Here is a 21,534-nt window from a genome sequence, read left to right as displayed (position 1 = left end):
ACTGCAAGCCAGCGTTTTTCAAAACCCACAGAACAGTAACGCAGCTGATTAAAGCCGGGTCGGAGTAGACGCCTTGTTTCTTTCAAAAACACACATACTTATGTTCGCCTTGATTAAACTTAAAACAAAAATGTACTATCTTATCAAGCGCATTTGCGACCGCTGTTATCGCAAACGGAAAAGCTCGCTCACGCTTTCACTCCGCATTTCCACTCCGAAATCACTGAGCGCCCGCCCCACGGATTTTGGGGTTGTCCACCCAGCCGAGTGTTACAAGTATCAAAAATGCGAGTGGAAACTGAAATCGAGGGGTTGGATTGGTTTGTTTACAACAGAGTCCCCGTTTTCACTCGCTCTCTCTCCCCAAATTGTTATCTTTCTCTCCCTCGGCTCCAAAACCTCTCTAATTTATCGCGTTTTTACTCAATTGTTAATTCGCTGAGCACTTATGTTAATTTACTGTTGGTATATCCGCCACTGTTTTAATAGAAATAACATAAGGATTTTATTTTTACTGTTGCATACTTTTATGCAGTTTAATAGGCGACTTTAAATCACTTGTGATTTCTGTGGCACCCTTGAATTTTATTTGTTGAGATATAATTTATATTCAAATCAGAATAAAATAAAAATTTTGTAAATGCTTTTAGGTACTTCATATACTTTATTATTTGATTTGACCAAATCCGCTGTTGACATTGAGTGCTCTGCAGAGAGAACTTTGGAGCTCAAGGAACTAAAATCCACTCAATGAATGAGCAAAACAGATTGGGAGAGAGATTGGAAGCGACTGAGTTTGAGTTTGAGTTCGACCGGCGAACTATTTAAGCAACGTTCATTTGCTCAATGCATTTCAATGTGTCGTCGCTTGCCATTAAAAAATATCACGAAAATCATCGCATTCCCAACAGCGTAGGCCCTAAAAGCACGAGAAATTCTGTTCTTATAATATTTCGATACATATATATACTTTTTGAAAGCCTGTAAAAGCTGAATTTGTTCAAAAACGTGCTAACGGTTCATTTGGTCGGGCGAATCGGAACGAAACGGGCGCAAATCTCGAACATAAATTTCGACGGTCTGCAACAAATAACAGCAAACAACCGAAATCAAAGAAGGCGGCGTTTTAGGGCCCACTTATTAGCCAATTTCACGCGTAAGTTGCCGACGAAAATACATTTTTATGTTCGATTTTAATTATAGAACCCCCTGCGTTGACATTTACTTTGCCGCCAAATGTTTTCCATTTCAAGTTCGGCCAGAATAAAACACGAACAACTCACTATAAACTATATATACTCGTATTTGTCGGACATCTGTCCGTAGTGTTTCCCAACGGCCTACACGTCCTAATTAAATGTGAACAGCGAAAACTTAAGCGCCTAAGAGGCGACTATTTGGCAAGTGACCAAATCAAATTATTCAAATTGACGAACTGTGTGAAAACCTATAGAAATACAAATGTTTACATCAACATGTGCAGAGCACTGCTTTCAAAATATTTGTAAAGAGTAGGTAAAGGAATAAGTACTTATATCAATTTTGTGCAAATTTTCCCTCATTTGTTGCGAGAGACTACACGTTTTAATCACAAAGTTGTATGCCAGACATAAATTTGTTTTTTAAAGGTTGGGAATTCTGATAAGACATTTCTCTTATCGCATTGAACAAACAGACCATCCTTCTTATCAAATCGGGCAATAGTTTCCAGTAATATGTGCTTAAGATAGTGCTACGCAGAAGTATAGTTTTCCACATCGATACGGAAATATGTTTGTAACTTAACCCGTTGCCAAGGCAAACTTGGTGGACTCGGCGCCCCTTTAAAGGCTTTCAATCGCTGACCGTGGGTCGTGACTATTGACCAAATTTAATCGTGGTCTACACGCACGACTAAGCTGTTTTTATTTTTTTTTTTTTGATAATAATTGCAGAAGGCAATTTTACACGTCACACGAGAATAGTCCTTATTAACGTGTGTGCAAGGATCCAAAGGTCCCAAAAAACTCGGGTATAAGGTGCTCTCTCTTCTGGGCACCTTAAGTATTATAATAAGATGATTTTATAATGCAAAAATCCACAAGTCGACGACCCAATGGTGTATTAAGACGTCTAGCCAGACGGTTCGTGTGATCAAGCAAGCGATCTCTGTATCGGCACTCCCGTGTCCTGAAACAACACGCGATTTGCGACATAATTGTGGCACTTAACCCCCAGCTTCCTCCTTAGCGCCTTTGTTATGCAAATTTGAACCCTTTTAGGAGATGAAACACAAGCAAGTTATTCTCCAGTTTAACATGGGGAGGACAATGGCCTTAGCCGAAACTTAGCCTGAAGGTTTAGACCGATACCGATACCTGGTCAATGCAACCAGTCTCTAGTCCGTTCTGTCAAGTTTTGATCTTTATTGACCGGTGGATGGTTTGGTCCTTAGCAAACTCCAAATGCTTAGTCACTTGGAGGTCCAAATTGGTTGAACAACAGTCATTCCCATAGATTTTTTGAAATTAAAGGAAAAGAAAATATATACAGGTTTAGTTATGTTGCAGAGTTCAGAAAACAGAGAAAACACAATAAGAAATAAAAATTCTTATACAATTTGTTGAAAATATAAGTGAGCTTAGAAACAAACACAAGCCGCTTGGCTTGACACAAAAGTCCACCTCATGACTGAGATGCCAATAACAAGCAGACAAATAAGTATAATACAAGGAAACAGCAAACGGGCAATGAAAATCACAGTCCTTGGTAGCTGGAGGAAAAAACAAATATGTGGAAAACAACGTCTTTCCACAAAGCACACTCTCACACACACACTCTCACACAGGCAGGACCATGTGTATCCTATTTATTTCAATTGATTTGGGGGCAACGTTGCGTATGAGCAATGCCGCAGGCAGAAAAGAGAAGAGAAATAACAGAAATTCCTGGCATCGGGCAACAGGATTCTGGCTGGCTGCCCCGACCTTTAACTTTTATACAGTATTTTGTATCGATTTGATTGGATTTCATTCCATTTGAAGCTCCTGCCGTGCGGGTTTTTGTGGCTTTATAATACGCTCCAATTAAGCTGACTGAGCGCTTTGGACGCCCGACTTGTTACAGAAACCTCAGCCCATTTAATTGGATTTAATTACAAGCGAACTTCGATAAGTCGAACTTAAAAGGGGTTGAACCTTCGGCCAGAAATTGAATGTAATTTTCAAAATTGGGTATATTTTATTTTAATTTTATAAATAAAGTTCTGTAGTTATGACATTATTCGGATACAACTACTTTCAATAAAAATATTTACTCTCTTAAGTTCCTGATGGAATCTTAATTTTTTCAAATTCTTTTGCTCTTAAATTCTCCAGCCTAAAAAAATATAATTTAGTGGATCTATAGCTCTTAACTAAAGTCAAATTCATTAAGATAAAAATAAGTATGAATATATTTTTAATCCACTTAATAAGCTGAAAATTAAAGTTAGCCAAGCTGGACTGTAAATGACCCTGCAGAGCAAACAAGCAAAGAGTAAATTGCGAAAAACTCTGGCCGAAGGATTGGTTACAGCACAGATTTTCGTGATTTAAATGCACCAAAGACAGAAAAGTTTTCCCATTTTCCTGCCTGACCACCAGATTTCTTTTCGTGCTCGCTGGCTGAGTTATGGAGGGCCGTTTCTCATTCAATTAAATAAATGAATGTGCATGAATATTTCAGGACCAGAGTCGGAACCATTCAGAACGTTCATTAAGTCCGTAAGCCCGGGGAAAAGCCTTTTGTCAATTAGTCAAAGCGCTTTAAGAGCCAACCAATTAGGCTAAAATGTTGTTTGTTGCCTCTTCAAGCGACGATGATGCCCCCCCAAAAATCAGCGCCGAAAAGGACAAGCCAACTCCTCGGGTTTCTTTAAAGGACCCTCCGGCCAAACAATAACAATGAAAACACATCTAAATCAATCTGTCAACAAAAGTCGAGCAAAGTGCTGACAACAGAGACGCCGCCCCGGCAAAACTGACAAAGCGTCCTCCGACTACGTGCCATACAAAAGCCTTTTCACGATGATTACGTTGTGAAGGACTGAAGGACCCGTCGTCTCTGAAGTATTTAAAACACCCTTCAGCCGGGCAAAGAGTCACAGTCACCATCAGCCCACTGCCAATCCCAATCCCAATCCCATTACCCAACTGGCTGGAGGATGTCGTTTTATTACAAGAGGAAAGACAAACAGCAAAATGGCGCCAACATTGTCACAGTGTCAGCTTGTTGCCTTCGTTGCCTTCGTTGCTGCCGTTGAATTTGCCGCTTCTGTTGCTCCAGGCAGCCGAGCGGCAATGGCCATAATGAGGATGCTGCTGCTCCTCCTGCAGGATGGCAAAATAGCAGGATAATCACAGTGGTGATGATGATGATGATGCCCACTGGTGCACGGCTTTCGCTTGGCTTCCTGCCAGCAATTTGCGATGCCGTATGTGCCGTATTCTGCACAGGCAAAAATATATATGAAAATGAATACAAATTCAAAACAATAGAGATTTTCTTTAAAATATTTAAACCCCAATTTGTGGGCCATTAAATTAATTCAGTTTTTTAATTAATAATAATAAATAATCAATATTAAGCTGAAATAAGTTTAAGAAATTTGTAAGTATTAAATCAGCTTTCAGAGCCTGTTACTAAAATCTCTTGAAAGCTTAGCTTTTTTTAGAACATTTTTAAATACTATATCAGTTATGTCATTGAAATATCTAGATAATTAAAATCATTTGAAACGAATAAAACAACGAGACTTAGATATTTATCTTTTGCTACAACGTATACATATAATTTTATAAAATTTTTAAGCACGCTAAACTAGTCAAGGCTTTACTATTTCGAATTTTGAATTTGAAATAATTCAGATGAAGATTTCAATTAGAAACTTCATATAAAAATTAAATAGTTAAAATATTTTTTTTATAAACGAATCAAAAGTTACATAGAAAAGTATCAATATATTCTGCCTACAAATTTGATTAGCCCCACTTACGATTGTCATGTTATGTCCCAATCAAGAGTTAGGTAACCCTAGTATCAGTTTTGATAAGCAAGTTGAGAATACGATTGTTATTTTATGTCACAATAAATAGTTACCTATAGAAGAGTATCAGTATTTTCTATCTAAAGATATGATTAACCCCCTGAAAATATATTTTTGATAAGCTAATTGATAATACGTTATGCGACAATAAAGAGTTACCTAGAAAAGATTCAAATTGATAAGCGACAAGTGTTTGATCAAAACGTATTTCTCAGTGTGTGTTCAGCATGGCGCACACGGCGAATGCGCAATGTGTCGTTGTCATTGCATCCGTTGCCTTGGTGAATACAAAAAACAAAGCAGAAAAAAACGAGGGAAATGTATGTGCCAGCCAGATTAGAGGATGCCAGAGTTTATTGTTCACTGTTGCTTGCAACAGCAGCAGATTCTCTACTCCCACCCATGATTTTTCCCAGCTTTTTGTCCTGGCAGTTGGCAGAAATTATCAGACGGGTTGCTGAGGTTTTTGCATTTCAATGGTAACTAGCCCAGATTGAATTGGTTGGGAATGTGGACTGGCGCTTCAGACATCCTTTTCGTCTGTGACCAGCCAAATGCGATTGGAAATGGAAATTCAGGGCGAGGAAATTGCCCGGGCCTGTTATGAATTTAAATGAAGTTTGCTTGTGGGAATGGGCAAAATGCAATTTACAACTTAAATGGGTAATTTGCAGATGGAACTTAGTTGGGGTGCCAGCTCGTTTATGTAAATGAAATGCATCGCATACGCTGCATATCCGCTGTTCAATTAAGCCAGCCATTTGCATTGAATTGAAATGCTCAAATGGCCAAAGCACTCGAAGTGCTGGTGCAAGTAACATAACCCGATAAACAATTCGGTTCGTTTCCGTTTCACTCGCTCAAACTGTGTGTTGTGTTTACCACTCGTGCACTTTGTTCAGATAAGAGCAGATTAATTTTAATGTGTTTAGAATGCAACGTTAGCCAGCACAAGAAGCGGATTTAAGCGTTTGAAGTCAACGCAACGACTACTTTTTACTTAGCAATTGCAACTGAGCTTCGGGATAGCCCCAAAAGTATGCCTTATTTGTCCTTATTTAATGAGAAATAACTATAACTAAAAATTAATAATTAATAATACGTAAAAAATTGTAGGCAAAAATTATCAACAAACAACATAAAATGTAAAATATATCTTGCAACTTGTACGATTCGAAACAAAAATCAAAATTTAATTTGCTTAAGAATATTAACTCTTAAATAAATAATTATAATATTGATTGATAGATTACATTTTGAACAACCAAAAACAATATTAATTAAAGTTATTGTTTCTAAGTTTTATGACATAATAAAAACAAACCAATAATGCTTTAAATTTTATTCAAAACGGAGAACGATATCATATAACAAAACAAATAGCACACAAGTAAAAATTTATTTATTTACAATATTATATAATATACAAAAATAGGAATAGTATATGAACAAGACAATATAAATGTTTAATTAAATTCAAGTCTTAGTAATAATACTTTAATCATGTGTGGAAATAATTTGTTCATATGCTATATACATATGTTTAATAGCCAATCTTGTGTGTTTTATGATATTTATTAAGCATAATAAGATTTGAACAAGTCTTCCCCATAATGAGACGATATACAACCCATTTGTACTGTTTTGTTGAGTATTTCAAGTCCGAGGCGAGCATGCCCCTTTGTACCAGCGAAGGTTTATAAAACTTTTAACCAACTGGCACCACCCACGAACCCGAATCCGGACAGACAGACAACCGGAGCTGGTTACTATCCAAGTGGAGGGTGGTGGTTTGGCTAATTCGATTAGGCGGCTTTAGCGACTTCAGCGGCTTTAGACTAGAAGTTCTAAGGCTGAATCAAAGTTTCAATGTCATGTCTCGAACCCCTCCAGCTGCACTTGCATATCGGATGTGGGCTTTCGATTTCCAGTCACGAAATTGCCCAGCTCCACACTCCACCGTCCACCGTTCACCGTCCACACTTTGGGTTTTGGCCGTGGGCCATTCGATTAAGGCGTCGCCGTAGGAAATCAATTCCGGCTTGTGGCGACTGTCGGAAAAGCTGGTGACAGACCTGCCAAGTTTATGGCTCAAACACCCGAACTATTCCAAACGGTTTTGTACCGATTACAAAGCCAGCATAACGTGCAACGATCCCAATGATTTATGGCGAATGCAAATGAAAAGTCGTTATTTATATGACAGCAGTCACTAATTGTACGTCACACAGTTCAGTCCAGGGGGTGAAAAATACTATTATGAATTACTAGAAATATTTGCATATTCTAATTGGTTCTTACACGTGTAAGTCTTACAACATATCTAAACTAAAACAATCTATACTCAACAATTATTAAATTAATTAAAATCATATTTCCAAGAAGTTTACCTTTGGTTTGACAGGATAATTTGCATTTAAAAGATGTATACTCGTATTTGCTATAGAAACTTTTGATAGACTACACATAACATATAATATTTAAAAGGAGGTTATACAGTAAACAGCTAACTAGATTTTATTAAAGCCCTTTTGTAATTGTACGTCTGATTACATGTGAAATCATATTTTAAACCTTTATTTCTAAGCGATTCCTTAAATCATATTTCGATTTAAGCTTTACCTTCTAACGATGATAAAATGCATGTTCAATTTAGATCGCAATTAAATGTTTTAAAGAGATCAGGAAGATAATAAATTAATATTAATTTAATAGAATCTATATAATTGCAGCTTGTAAAGTTGCACGGTATTAAACACCAGTAGACTTTGAAAAATCTACCTGTATTCGTTGCTTAGTTAGCATTTAAATTAATAGGAGGACGCCCACTCTATGATATGAAATCTTAATCGCTTTGACGTGTTCCTTAAATAATTGTGAAATACATGCTTTACTAATCAATTAATATTGATAAATGACCCAAGTGCTGACACCTGATGTAAAATGGCATGCGGCCTTGGTCTGAACGAGTTTAAACTAAACGTTTGATCTACTTCAAGTTAAATATAGTTCTTGTGGAAAGTTAACAATAATTAACTTTGGATCAGTTAATAAGACAAGACAGGTAAATAAGTTTTTCGCTGAAGATAAGCCAAGAGATAAAATCAAAGCATTTCATTGCTTTCGAGCGTTTGGCAAAACGTTCAATCATTTTGATTGTATTTACAAATTGCCAGCCATCTCAATGCTCACTTAAACGGCGTTAATGTGATTTTAATTGTCCAAATGCAAACAAAATCGCAACGAGGCGATGACGGCGCTCACTTTGAGCACTTTGAAGTCGTTAATCGCGCTAGAATATCATATCACTCTTGCAGGTTTACAGTGGACACTAAAATAGAGAGAAATGAAAACGTAGCCTTTTATTTGAAAAAAACCTTAAAACTCATTAAATCCCATATACTGCAGAACAAGTTCAAATCAAACCTGAGAATTTCTCACCAGAAACATTCTAAACAAATGACTTTCTATAAAACAATTTTATTGTTGTCATTTCGTTAATCGCGCTTGAATTCCTAATCATTTATGCAGGATGACAGTGGGTCCAAGAAAGGTAAAATATTAATAAATAAATACTAAAATAATAAATAAAAGTATGACTCTTTTTACCCCTTAAATTAGCATTTAGTTTACCGAAAAAATAATTAAATCCCACATATTGCCGAATAAATTCAAATCAAACCTGAGAATTTTTCACAAACAAAAATGGTAAACAAATGACTTTCTATAGAACAGATTTATTGCTGTCATTTCTGTTAAGAAATTAAAACTGAACAACGTACAAATTAAATACACAATGTACTTTTTATTGGCTTAAACTTTAATTTATTTCTTTACTGTTGACTGAATAATTACGGGGGGTCGACCAACTATTTAACTTATGCGTATAAGTAAGTTATGATGTCGTAAAACATTTGTAACTGTCAATTAGTTCGATATCGGTGTGCATAATGCCACAGACCCCACACAAGTTGCAAACTGGTTTCAGCCACCGTTCGACAATTTTGGCAGCTAAATAAACTCGTACTTTAGACGACGTTCAAGTTATTTATTGAGGATCATTAGGAGCATGACGGCGCCAAATGGAAACTGCAAGAGGGAATCAATATTTTAAATACAGAAGTGCAAGCGGACCTATTAAATCAAAAATAAACACTTGTTCCTTAATTAAGAGACGTATAAAGTTTTAGTCACTCACCGGATACAGCCGCAAATGTGGTTGCAATTATAAATAAAACCGAAAAATTGCACCTGCACCCAAACGACAAAAATTGAGTCATCCCATCCCGTGAAAAGAAAGGAAATCTTTTAAAAAGGGGCGCGACTTTGTTGTACCTTTTGAGATAAATTTAGTACTCCACAGTTGAGTGGGCCAGATCAGCTGACCGAAAACGAGTTTCCCGAGCAGAAAGCCACAAAAAAACCAGACAGAGTGAACCGCTGACTAAAATAATAAGCCAAAATAATGTAAACAAAATTATCCATGAAAAGTTTCCTACGATTGTGCATGATAAACAGTTTTGGTGACAATTTGCATTTTATTTTTTGGCTGCTAATTGCGGGCCACAAAGCCACAATCCATAAACAAAATATGTTAAAATCTGTGGGAATTTTTTTAGGCAATCAAGGGAGTTAATAGTCGGAATAATACTGTGATAATAATGTGGAAGAATCGGAGAGATGATAATTATGGGCGATCGAGAGCGCGCGCCAAATTAAACAAACCGATTGAGACCGCGAAGAATGTAAATATGCCCCGCCGATCCGATGGATCCCCCGATTTTGAAACGTAAAAGTGTGAGAGACCTCCACAATGGCTATAGCCACAGCCATAGCTCGATAGCTTTTGTGTTTCTTTCTTTTGTCGCATATTAATTGAGCTAGCGGCGTGCGCTCCGTTTTTGCCCGTTTGCACGGCCAAAAAAAAAAAAATATATGCGACAGCTGCGAGCGTAAAGTAAACAAAAACAGAACGGGATTCTCGGCCGGACTGCGGCGGGAAAATCATTCACGGACGGAATAGTACGCATACGCCGTGTGGGTTTTAATTGCCTTAAGTTTTTAGGAGGTGTGCCCCTTTGGTATGTTTACTCAGTACTATTCAAAACATTCCAAGTTGTAGCAGTACTCATACGCCCTGTGGGCCTTAATGAGAAAGTGGCAGAGGAGGGTGTGCATCTTGACATATATTTTTCATATTTTAATTTGTAAATGCTTTAATTGGGGTATTAATGGGACTAATGGGACTTATATGAATTTATTCGCTTTTAATTTGATAGTTTTATAATTCCATTTCATAAGCAAGTCACACATTTAATTCCAGCAGTTTTTCAGTTACTTTATAGAATTTTTTTGAAATGTAATTAAACGTAAAATCACTGTTTAAAAAGGGCTTTAAATTGAACAGCATTGAATAGCTTAAAATATGCGGTTGTATTTATAAATTAAAATTTTATTATTTATTGAGTCATAAAACCTTTGGAATTTCATAAGAAAATCTGTAAATACATTTAAACTTACACATTAACATCCAAGTTTGGGAAATTGTAAAAGTGATTTCTCACATGGATCTTATCCAAAAAGAACTAATGTACCAATATTCAAAGGAATTACAATTTATATATTTCCCAACTCATGCTTCTAGTTACAACAACTTAATTAAAATTCATATAGAAATCCAGTTTGCTTAGAGAAAGTAAATATTGTACGTGCTATCTTTTCATAACGATCTTCCTGTTGAACAACTGGGTTAAAAGAGAGCTCCTCCTTCAACTGGTCCCCTGGCAAACTGACCTTGATAGTTAGCACATCTGAAGCCTCTCAACAGCAGTGCACTAATTTCGAACCTGTTTGCTTGTGGCTTTTTATTTTTATATTTTTTGATATTTTTTTTTGTTTAATTCGGCAAGAGGAAAATGTCAAGAAGCAGTGACCGCAGACCGCAGAGCGCAGCGCTATAAGCATATAGCTCAGCGGAAGTGGCGAAAGGGAAAGACCCATCTAGGAAAGTCCAGGAAACGGCTGTAAACTCGATCGGTCTCGAAAGAGAGTGGCAACCGGTCGCAGTCACGTTTCCTCTCTGTGACAGAGATATGTGAGCATACGAGTATTTGAGCAAATAGACGATGCGATATGGCCATATAACCCATATAGCCAAGCGATCGAACGACCGCCGGCGGTTGGCTTCAGCTTTATCCAGCGCTTTTCGCTTCTCTCAGTCGCGAATAAACAGCCGGCGGTGCGAGGCTCGGTGCTAAGATCGAATCCGTATATATATGTATATATACATATGAGTGTTCTCTCGCCACGATCCGCTGGCTATATAAAGTGCAAACGGGGCCGATGTCTGGCCATTCATTGTTTGCTCGCAGGCAAATCCACTTCCCCCAACCCCAAAGCGAAGGACCAAAGGATCTCGGGTCATAAATCGCATTCATTCATCATTAATCTTGTGCCGCGTCTGAGTTTTAGGCTCGCGGATTGTGTGTGTGCCTGTGTACTCTACTGTTTATCAAAGCAAAGTCAAATTAAAAGCCAAACAGCGTCAAATACAAACAAAGATTCGTCGGCTGCGAAATAAACAAAACATCGCAAAACGTGCGCGCCAACAAAAAACCGAAAGAAGGGAAAAATTTGCCATAAATTTTCCTCAATCCCCAATTCTCCACCCCCTTTTCTTCGGCCCCAAAAACATTTGTTTGCCGTAGAACGTAGAACAAAAGAAAGCATTAAAGCTAAAATGGAAGTGCAAAAATTGCCAGATCAGTCGCTGATATCCAGCATAATGCTCGATTCCAGATGTGGGGTAAGTGTGGCTATAGATCACCGATCTTAGCTCTCCAAACACCCTGACCCACCGCCAATGACCAACCACCACCCACACCTTGGGTGGCAGTGAAAAGCTCTATAAATACCAGTGGGGCATCCAATAATAGATAATAGAGGAGGTCGCGCCTGAAGTCAGAAGTGGAAGTAAACAAAATTCAAAGGCCAAAGCAGCTTGTTTTGTAATTTGGCATGTGCGAATTTTCCAAATATTTTCTGGATGGATTTTATGGTCCGTCTGCGAGTGTGCTTGGCATTTATGGGGCATAAGTTCATGAAACGTGATTTTAATGATCCTCAAAGCAAAATGGAGAAATAAACACTTGGGAAGAAATTATGCAGTTATGCACATATTACAAAAACTCATAAATAAAAATATTCCATTTAAGATTGATTTGAGACCTAAAACTTAAGCAAATATTAGTTTAAGTTTCCAAATTTTTACCAAAACAGCTGTATAAACAAGTCTTAAAACTTATTTCATTAAAAGTTCCATACTCTTTAGACAATATCTATTGTTAAATATGTTTTAATACATATGAATAATATTTATGACAATTATAACATAATAAACAAACTATATTAAGGTCATTAAAGTGTTTATATTAAGCAGTAAAAGATAATCCCATCTCACGACAATATGATGACAAAATCCTCCTGTTCAGATAGTCAAATGCTAAATGTTTTTAGAGTACACTACGACGGCGACCTTAATTTCAGTTGTATAATTTATGGCTCCTGTCGGTGGCGTACATGAAAACAAAATACAAAATTTCAAAAAAATAAATAGTCGGTGGAAATTGGAAGTGAAAATGAAAATGCACGGGGATGGCGTCGCGTCGCTACATGTGCTACAAAATATACAAAACAAATTAAAACGCCTTTCATCTAAGAGCCATAAATAATAATGTTTTCTATATGCCTGCCGCTCGTCTTTCCTCCACCTCAAACTCATGCCCAGCCCCAGCCACAATAATAATAATAATAATAACTGAACGATTTGTTTTGTCTGCCGGGGCATTTGCAGCTGAACGACTTATATCCGATTTCCCGGCTGACACAGAAAATGGAGGACGCTTTAAGTGTTTCGGGAAAAGCCTCAACGCAGCCCATCGATAAGGACTGCCCCTATACCATCGAACTGATCACACCCGAGGATGGGGAGGCGGTCATAGCCATGCTCAAGACCTTTTTCTTTAAGGTGAGTAAGATTCTAATTTCCTACATTACCCACATACACCATACACCATCGCCTTCATTGTATTGTAATCGCTGGGGAATTTTAGATTCGTTTGCATATCACAAAATCCAAAGCCAATCAAGCCGAACGAACACCTGGCTTTGCGATTAGGGAGTTCTGAATTTATATCTTCCATTATGTCTGCCAAATAACTGGATTCGAAAGGCAGCACAAAGGTGAATTTGAATAATGTTCCAACGAATTGCAATTAGCACGGCGATCGGCTTAATTGGGCTTTAATTCAGTTCGAAATTCGCACACTAAAAGTTGAATTAATTAAGTTATGCGTTGACTAATCGCGGGGAATTCACTCTCCCAATCACAATCACAATCCCCATCCCCGGGAATTGTTATTCGCAATTCGGAATTCGAAATTCGGAGCAAAGTATTCGGCTGTCGTGAGGTCTTTTGACATGATCCATGTCACGGCTAACGCTAATTTTCAGCTGGTCTTGCATCACGACTCTTGACGATCCAATGAAACCATTATATATGCTCGTTTGATCTTGCCTTGATCAGGTTCTAGTCCAAAGCCGGCCAATGAGAAGGCACCCCCTCCAAAGACCAAACATCCATTGGATAATCAAAACCTATATTTAAATGTAAAAAAAAGTATGTGCGAATTTGTATGCATGACACGCCTCAATGGCCAACGCCTCCCTCCGGCTATAATGGCAATATGCAAATCGAGTTCCGTTCGCAATCCACAAACTGTCTCCATAAATTATTAGAAAATCTCGCCTCAGCACACGCATGCATTAATCATTTGAATTGCTGATCAATTCCACGATCGTGTCGCGCAATTGCGCTGGTAATTTGTTGAGTTGAGAGATCTTCAGATTGATCAGCAATTTGGTGGCTTAATGGTTGGAAATCTAGAATGCTGATCTAACAATTTTATAAAACATTTCCCAGGATGAGCCCCTGAATACGTTTCTTGATCTTGGCGAGTGCAAGGAGCTGGAGAAGTATTCCCTGAAGCCACTTACCGACAACTGCTCCTACAAGGCGGTCAACAAGAAGGGCGAAATTATAGGCCTGTTCCTTAATGGACTAATGAGACGTCCGGTAAGTAAAGTTATACACTGATAAAACAATATGGAGTGGTAAAAAAAAATGTATCAGCTAATTGACTCCAAATTGTTATATTTCATATTTAAATTCAAAATGCAATGCATTCCGTGATTTAATGTGTTAATATTTAAATGAATGTGAATAGTAGTACATTTAAAATGTATTTAAATTTAATTTGGTTAATTTTTAAATTAAATTTTAGTATATTTAAATGAATTCCGAAAATAGTCAAATGACAAATGTTATATTTTTATATATTTAAAATAACTTAAAATCGTAGGAAATACTTGGACTTAATACGTTTTTTCACCAGTGTAATAAAATAACATACGTATTCCTGACTAGTTATGTATGATTTATGATTTATTAATTTATTTATTTAAAATGACTAAAAACCGCAATAGTTAAACATCAAAGGCAAACTGAGTAGGAAATACTTGGATTTATTCCAATGATGTAATGTAATGATACCTATTGCTGACTATATGATGTATGCTTTATCAAAGTCAATTCTGGAAATAGTCAAATGACAAGTGTAATGTAATGTAATACATACATATTCCTGACTAATTTTGTTTTGATTTACCAACAGTCCCCCGATGATGTGCCCGAAAAGGCGGCCGATTCTTGCGATCATCCCAAATTCAAGAAGATCCTATCGCTGATGGACCATGTGGAGGAGAAGTTCAACATCTTCGACATTTATCCCGACGAGGAGTTGATTTTGGACGGCAAGATCCTGTCGGTGGACACCAACTATCGCGGCCTGGGCATCGCCGGTCGCCTGACGGAGCGGGCATACGAGTACATGAGGGAGAACGGGATCAATGTGTACCATGTGCTCTGCTCCAGCCACTATTCTGCCCGGGTGATGGAGAAGCTGGGCTTCCACGAGGTGTTCAGCCTGCAGTTCGCCGATTATAAACCCCACGGGGAGGTGATCTTCAAGCCGGCGGCTCCACATGTCGGCATCCAGGTGATGGCCAAGGAGGTGACCACCGCGAAGGCGGCTCAGACAAAGCTGTAGATGATCTGCATTTGGATTTTGTATGTGTACTATGTGATTCTTTAGTTTGTAGTTCGGTGGCGGGTTCCCGGTTAGTTCCATGTCAAGTGTCTCCACTTTCGATTCAGAGTAGCATAAACAAACAGTACAAGTTACGTATTTATCTAATTTAATTCGCCCGTTGCGACGGTAAACTTAAGTGTTTTGTGTTTAGAACGAGCTCAAAATAAAAACCAATTGTCTTAAAACAAAAACAATGCCTTGGATGAGAGTTTAACCCCTGACCCGGCGGGCGTTCGACTTCCGGTTGTCGGACTTCCGGTTCGCCCTCTGGCTGCGTTTGGCCTGGCTCCTCTTGGCGTTCAGTTTCCGGTTGCTATTGGTCCTGGAACTCCGGCTTCTGGTGCTGCTGACCGTTGTGGAGCCCACACGGATCTTCCTCGAAACCGTATACGTGAGATTCGATACGTACACCTGCTTGGGGTTACCTTGGCTAGAAGTACTCGGAGAGGAGGAGGAAGGAGTATACTGCGCCCTCAAAACATCCAGGTTGCTGAGGACGAAGACCACGAGACAGAGGCCGCCGATCCGAATAATTGACTTCATGTTGGTAGTACGATCGCTGGCAATGTACAGCATATGGATGCCACCGGAGTGCTTAAGTAGTCGCTCCCTGTTTGTTTGCACAGTTTGCAAATCGCCTGCGAAGGCCAACGAAACTGTTTCATTTTGGCCAAAAACACTAACTCGTTTGCTTTGCTTTGCCTTGAACCAAAACTAAAAGTATTTAAAATATCTATCTGCTTTCACGTTTAATTTGGCCGAAAACAATCAAGCAAGTCGACCGACTACTTAGCCGACGTCTGGTTGAAGGGACTCCGGGACATGCGGTCCACCATGCGACGCACTTGCTCCTCGTTGCCGTATTTCTGGGCATCGGCCACAACGGCTGCATGGTGGGAATTGGCCTCGGCGGAGATCTCGTCCTGGAGCTGGCGACTCAGGTGAAAGGAGTGCCTGTAAATGTTTGCCATAGGTGAAAATTCAATTAAGTTATTTTAATTAAAATTTGTTTTTAAGTGATGATACTATGTAAAGATTCGAATGTATTTTAATATAAAGAAAATGTAAATAAAATTTATGAGTATAGAATGATTTAGAATATTGGTCACCACAACAAAAAAAAACAGAAAAAAAGAAAATGTACTTATCACATACATAGTTACACAATATTTTTAATACAAAAATTCCGAAACTAGCCAATTTGATGGCCCTGCAAATGGGGATAACCCCTTAAGTAAAACACTCACCTAACAGAGGTGAAGCCAAAGAGTGCTCCGAAAATTCCGAGGGTCATTAAAACCAGGGCCACCTGCCAGTTGGAGACCCTCTTGAGACCCCGGATGCCATAGTAGGGTCCTGGATTGGGATCATAGTTGGGCTTCACATCCCACGGTTGGCCGGGATTGACGGTTTCGCCCACAGGACTGCGATCCGAGCGGGTTGGCTGCCACAGCAGGCTGTCGTCGTAATCCCGCCGCTTTTGCGGTTTTATCAGGGTCTTATAAGCCTCGGAAATCTGAACAAATCGAGCTGTTCTCTCGGGACACACAGCATTGCTCTTGACATCTGGATAATACTAAAGGAATATCCTAATTAAACAGGTTTTCGAGTAATCTGAAAGTTACCCACCAATTTGGAGAGCTGGACAAAGGCATTGCGGACATCCTGGGTGCTGCAATCGTGGCGTATATTCAAAACTTCATAGTGCGTTTCCGGTTTTTTGGGCTTTTCGTGGGAAAAACTGCGCAGTGAGCAAATATTTACTTTACATAACAACAGTGCAACCAGCGCGAGTCCTTACTTACGCCTATAGGAGCCACCTCCTGAACGGGTCGAAAAGTACAGCCTCAGCATTGTTATATAGGTAAATATTAATTTGGTTTATCTGTGTCAGTAACCATAATTTTGAGCTATAAATTTCCAAACTATATAAAAACACAAAACAGCTGTTTCCAGGGCTTTTTGACCTGGCAACGCCGTTAGCAAGCCAAAACAAGTTTGCAGCCCTGGCCAATGAAACAGCAACTATCGATAGCCAGGCAGTGCTGCCAGACCGTTTTAGTGAGCGCTAGCAACAGAAATAACAAAAATTGCATTCAATATTTTTTGATTACTAATTGACAAAGAAAGCAACATGAGCGGTGCAGAAAAGGCCTTCGAATTGCAGCGCCAGGTGCGCCAGAATGCCAAGGACTACGAGAACTCCGTAAAGGACCTGTACTCCTGGGAGCGGGACATCAAGAGCAAGGAGAAGGAGCTGCAAAAGGCGCCGGCGTCTGCCGCCAATAAGGTGAGCTTGAAATGGCCTGATTATTTCGGGAAATACAATCCTTTGCTTGCAGAACCTGCCAGTGCGCAGTCACGGGAAGTCGGAGAAGGAGAGCCCCAGCAGCTCGGCGGCCAGCACGCCCACGGAGAAGCAGGATCTGCCCCTGGATCCTGTGGCCAGGCAGCACAAGAAGGCCAACGACATCAAGGATCGCGGCAATACCTATGTCAAGCAGGCGGAGTACGACAAGGCCATTGTAGCCTACTCGGCGGCCATTGGCGCCTATCCCCACGATCCTATTTACTATATAAACAGGGCCCTGTGCTACATCAAGCAGGAGCGGTAGGTCCACCCTAGAACATTCTAGAACCTTCTTAACTTAGCCCACATGTCCTTGTAGTTTCGAAATGTGCGTGGAGGACTGTGAGGCCGCCATTGCGCTGGATAAGCTCTGCGTGAAGGCCTACTACCGGCGAATGCAGGCCAACGAGTCCTTGGGCAACAATATGGAAGCCCTGAAGGATTGCACCACGGTGCTGGCCATCGAGCCCAAGAACATCGAAGCCAAAACGAGCCTGGCCAGGATCAACGAACGTCTGCGCAAGCACGGTGAGCATAGTTAAAGTAATGCTCACTTACTGTTGTTACTGCTTGGTTTTAAAGAACAAATCTGATTAAGAATGATTGGTTTATTCTTATTATTGTGTTAAAATAATTATTTTACTAATAATAACTATTATAATTATTACTACGTATAGGTAGCCTGGTAACTTTAACAAAACATTAATTTAATCACTTTTATTAAAGAACTATGGCTTATGTTAGTTAATTAACAAACAAATTTACAAATACTAAAAATACAAGTTAATTAACAAACAACTTTCCAAATACTTACTTATATTCCTTATTATTCCTTTAGCCACCAAAAGCGGACCAAACTTTAATCCCGATCGTCCTGGCTTGATTGACATCTTGCCCTTTGAGAAGCCAGTTTATAAGCGCTCCAAAAAGGCTATGCGCCGTGTGCCCATTGTGGATGTGGTATCTCCTCGTGGAAGCAGCGATGACACCAACAAACTACGCATCTCAGATGAGGACATAGACAAGATTTTCAATAGCAGTTGTGGCGCATTCGAGGAGGTCAAGAAGGCGGATGCAAAGCAGGATCAAGTAAAGCCCAGTCCACCCAAAGCTCAGTCAATTGTTGAGGCCCCCAAAGAAGCAAAGAAGGATTCCAAACAGACTTCACCCAAACCAGATCCAGTCGAGGCGGTATTCCAGGAAATTAAGAAGGATGCAAAAAATAAGGCAGAAGTCGAGAACGAAACCAAACAGAGTTCACCCAAAGAGGATCCAGTCGAGGCGGTGTCCAAGGATACAAAAAATAAGGCAGAAGTCGAGAAGCAAAGTGTAACAAGTTCACCCATTAAAGTGGCAGTCGAGGTGCCCAAAGTTCAGGGTCCCGTCTCCCCAACAAAAAAAACTGAAAAATCCAGCATAGAAGACAAGGCAGCAACAGTCAACTCAATTCAAACTGAAAAGGTCGACCCAAATTTAAAGAACAACGAAATGCCAGCCAGTCCGTTGGATGTGAGTTCACTTGTAGCGAAAACTAAACTGGTATCTAACCAATATTTTTTTTAGCCCTCTGTGCCGCCTGCGCCCACGGGTACAGCGCAGTTCCATGTCACCTGGAAGGAGCTTAGTGCTCCTCAGAAGTACCAGTATTTAAAATCCATTAATGTGTCGAATCTGTGCAAGATCCTGGGAGCAGGTTTCGATTCGGATACATTTTCGGGTCTGTTGCGCACCGTTCAGGAATATTATGTACCAAATAAGGAGCCAACCACGGCTGCTGTCCTTCAGGAGGTCAGCAAAAATGATCAGTTCACCATTTTGGCCATGTTCATGTCAGCGGAGGAGAAAAAGGGTAAGAACTAGAAACAATATGCCTATCTACTTTATGAGTAAACGTATAACATAACTTTCTTTTCAGTGGTTAAATCTATTTTCAGTGCCATCAAGAACTGGCCCAACAAAAATCCGGCTGTGCTGGATAAGCTATCGAAGGACTATGAGGTGGCCTAAAACCCCAATGTTTCAAGTTTAAATGTACTTATGTTGCTTCAAATTGTTAGCTCAAAAACAAACATTACAAATATAGAGAGGATGTGTTGATAGGATCCCCAATATGTTACAAAGAATGCGAAGTGTATTTGTTTCTTTGGCTTGGATGGGCATTAGTTACGCTAGTTGTCATGTTTCTCAGTCATGTGACTCATCTTTGAAGTCAGTATAAGCCCAATATTCAATATGCAGAATAACATTTGAGCAAACAAAACCGTTCTTGCTCTGCCAGACCATGAATATTGAATAACCAATTGAGTAATACGAATTAGTGTAATTTACATAAATCAGTGGATTAATTCAATCTGCGAAGCCACCTAAAATGGGCCTTCCAGCAAGAACAACAACTCCATTAAGCGACGTTAAGTTGGAAGCGCTGATCATTCGGGGGATCCGATCCGCGCACATATCATTACAGCGACACCCGCCGGAGGAGGCGACTTGGGGTCGGGTGGAGGGGCACAAACCGGGCAGCACCAGCCCGATCCCGCAGAGAATCGCGGGCCAAGGGGCTCAGGCGGTACGCTAATTGCGTGAGAGCTGGTGCACTAAGCACAGGGGCCGGGTTTTACTTAATCCCATTGTTGGCGACGCTAGTTATAATTTAATTTACATTTTTTCTTAACAAACGCTGGCTGCGATTTATCAATTTCTCGCCGCGAGAGCGGTTTGACCAGGGTTGCCGCTCCACTTGGCCCCCGAAAAGCTGCAAGCCGTGGTGGATTCCAAGGAATACTAAGTTTACAGGGTATCAAACCGTTTTTTAAAATATAAAAAAAAATAAAATTCTTCAGTACTCTACTAAATTTTACAGATTATTAATATTACATTATCTCCATATCTATCATTCTGAATTAAATCAGTTAATCAGAACTAGAGATAAAAATTAAACAGGCATGAAATCAGGTGAAAAACGTTTATTACAATTTTAAGTATAATTTTTTGTGTAAGGGAGTCCAACTGCACCAGAAAAGGAGGATTGATTTGAATTTGTATGCCAGTGTAATTTTTAAGAAAAACATTAGTTCGTCACACTTTCGAAATCTGGAATGTTTTCACGGTTTTAAATTTATTTATTTGTACTTATTTGAAGAAAAAATTAACAGTCAGATTTATAAACAAGTTGTTACAATTCTAAGAATGCTACAAAACATTTTTGGCTAAGATTTTTCAAAACCACTTTAACAATACTTTTAAGCCATAGTTTTATTTTTACATTTTTTGTTTTTTTTTTTTATTTTTTGTTTATTATTTAAATTGGCTACAAGAACTATAACAAAATATAACTAATATCAATGAAAAAAGATGCTAATGTGAAAAAGTCAAAATTACTTTATAGCTTAGTAGCTTCTAGCTTAATAAATTAATTTTTAAATTTTAGCTAAATCAAAATTTGTGTTTTCTAGATAAAATAAAATTAAAATAAAGCTCCAACATGTTTTATTAATTTTTATTTTATTCCAATGCCAAAAAGATGAGTTCGTTAGAAATAATAATTTGTTTGTATACTAAGGACTTTATTTTATTTGTTTATTATTAGCTTAAATTAACAAACTAAGATATAAATTAACACAAAATCTTACTAGTTTTCGATTACTATGCTAAATATACCTTTGTAAAAAAACATAGTAGTAATTTGCTTTTCATACTAAATAATAAATTGGACATTAATATGTGTAATTTTTTAATCCGTATTAGAAAGATTAGTTTCTTGTTTTGCATTTACATTTACATTTTATTAAATTTTGTAGTCCCTTTGCAATATTTTAATACCGCTTTATCGATCTGCAAGCGTAGTGGCATATTGGTTAGTCTAAAATAATTCCATATTTTTGTATAAATAGGAAATTAATTTACTAACTTTC

The 21,534-nt window shown here is 38.7% G+C and overlaps 4 protein-coding genes across 5 annotated transcripts; 2 read left to right on the top strand and 2 right to left on the bottom strand.

Moving 5' to 3' along the window:
* Nucleotides 1-849: 849 nt before the first annotated feature.
* On the top strand, nt 850-15,464 carry LOC108144508 (dopamine N-acetyltransferase). 2 transcript variants are annotated; one of them, XM_017269443.2, is made up of 4 exons: nt 850-1,156; nt 12,918-13,091; nt 14,046-14,198; nt 14,797-15,464. In XM_017269443.2, the coding sequence occupies exons 2-4, from the start codon at nt 12,957-12,959 to the stop codon at nt 15,229-15,231; spliced, it is 723 nt and encodes a 240-aa protein (XP_017124932.1). In that variant the 5' UTR covers nt 850-1,156; nt 12,918-12,956; the 3' UTR covers nt 15,232-15,464. The 2 variants fall into 2 exon arrangements, with proteins under 2 accessions (XP_017124932.1, XP_017124931.1); XM_017269442.2 differs by lacking the exon at nt 850-1,156 and adding an exon at nt 11,352-11,870.
* LOC108144510 lies at nt 15,363-15,888 on the bottom strand. The gene has a single exon (XM_017269446.1). It carries the CDS (start codon nt 15,847-15,849, stop codon nt 15,484-15,486), a length of 366 nt encoding a protein of 121 aa, XP_017124935.1. The 5' UTR covers nt 15,850-15,888; the 3' UTR covers nt 15,363-15,483.
* A 108-nt stretch (nt 15,889-15,996) lies between these two features.
* On the bottom strand, nt 15,997-17,248 carry LOC108144509 (dnaJ-like protein 60). The gene is made up of 4 exons (XM_017269444.2): nt 17,075-17,248; nt 16,903-17,014; nt 16,521-16,849; nt 15,997-16,227 (listed from the first exon to the last, which is right to left on the bottom strand). Exons 1-4 carry the CDS (start codon nt 17,125-17,127, stop codon nt 16,059-16,061), a joined length of 663 nt encoding a protein of 220 aa, XP_017124933.1. The 5' UTR covers nt 17,128-17,248; the 3' UTR covers nt 15,997-16,058.
* A 74-nt stretch (nt 17,249-17,322) lies between these two features.
* LOC108144507 (RNA polymerase II-associated protein 3) lies at nt 17,323-19,746 on the top strand. The gene is made up of 6 exons (XM_017269441.1): nt 17,323-17,563; nt 17,616-17,884; nt 17,943-18,151; nt 18,462-19,132; nt 19,187-19,472; nt 19,539-19,746. The coding sequence occupies exons 1-6, from the start codon at nt 17,408-17,410 to the stop codon at nt 19,628-19,630; spliced, it is 1,683 nt and encodes a 560-aa protein (XP_017124930.1). The 5' UTR covers nt 17,323-17,407; the 3' UTR covers nt 19,631-19,746.
* The last annotated feature ends 1,788 nt before the right edge of the window (nt 19,747-21,534 follow it).

This window comes from Drosophila elegans, unplaced genomic scaffold (genome assembly GCF_018152505.1).
Source record: "Drosophila elegans isolate 14027-0461.03 unplaced genomic scaffold, ASM1815250v1 contig_183, whole genome shotgun sequence".
Lineage (NCBI taxonomy): Eukaryota > Metazoa > Arthropoda > Insecta > Diptera > Drosophilidae > Drosophila > Drosophila elegans.
Note: the sequence above shows the minus strand (reverse complement) of the source record. Positions and strands in the feature narration are given on the sequence as shown.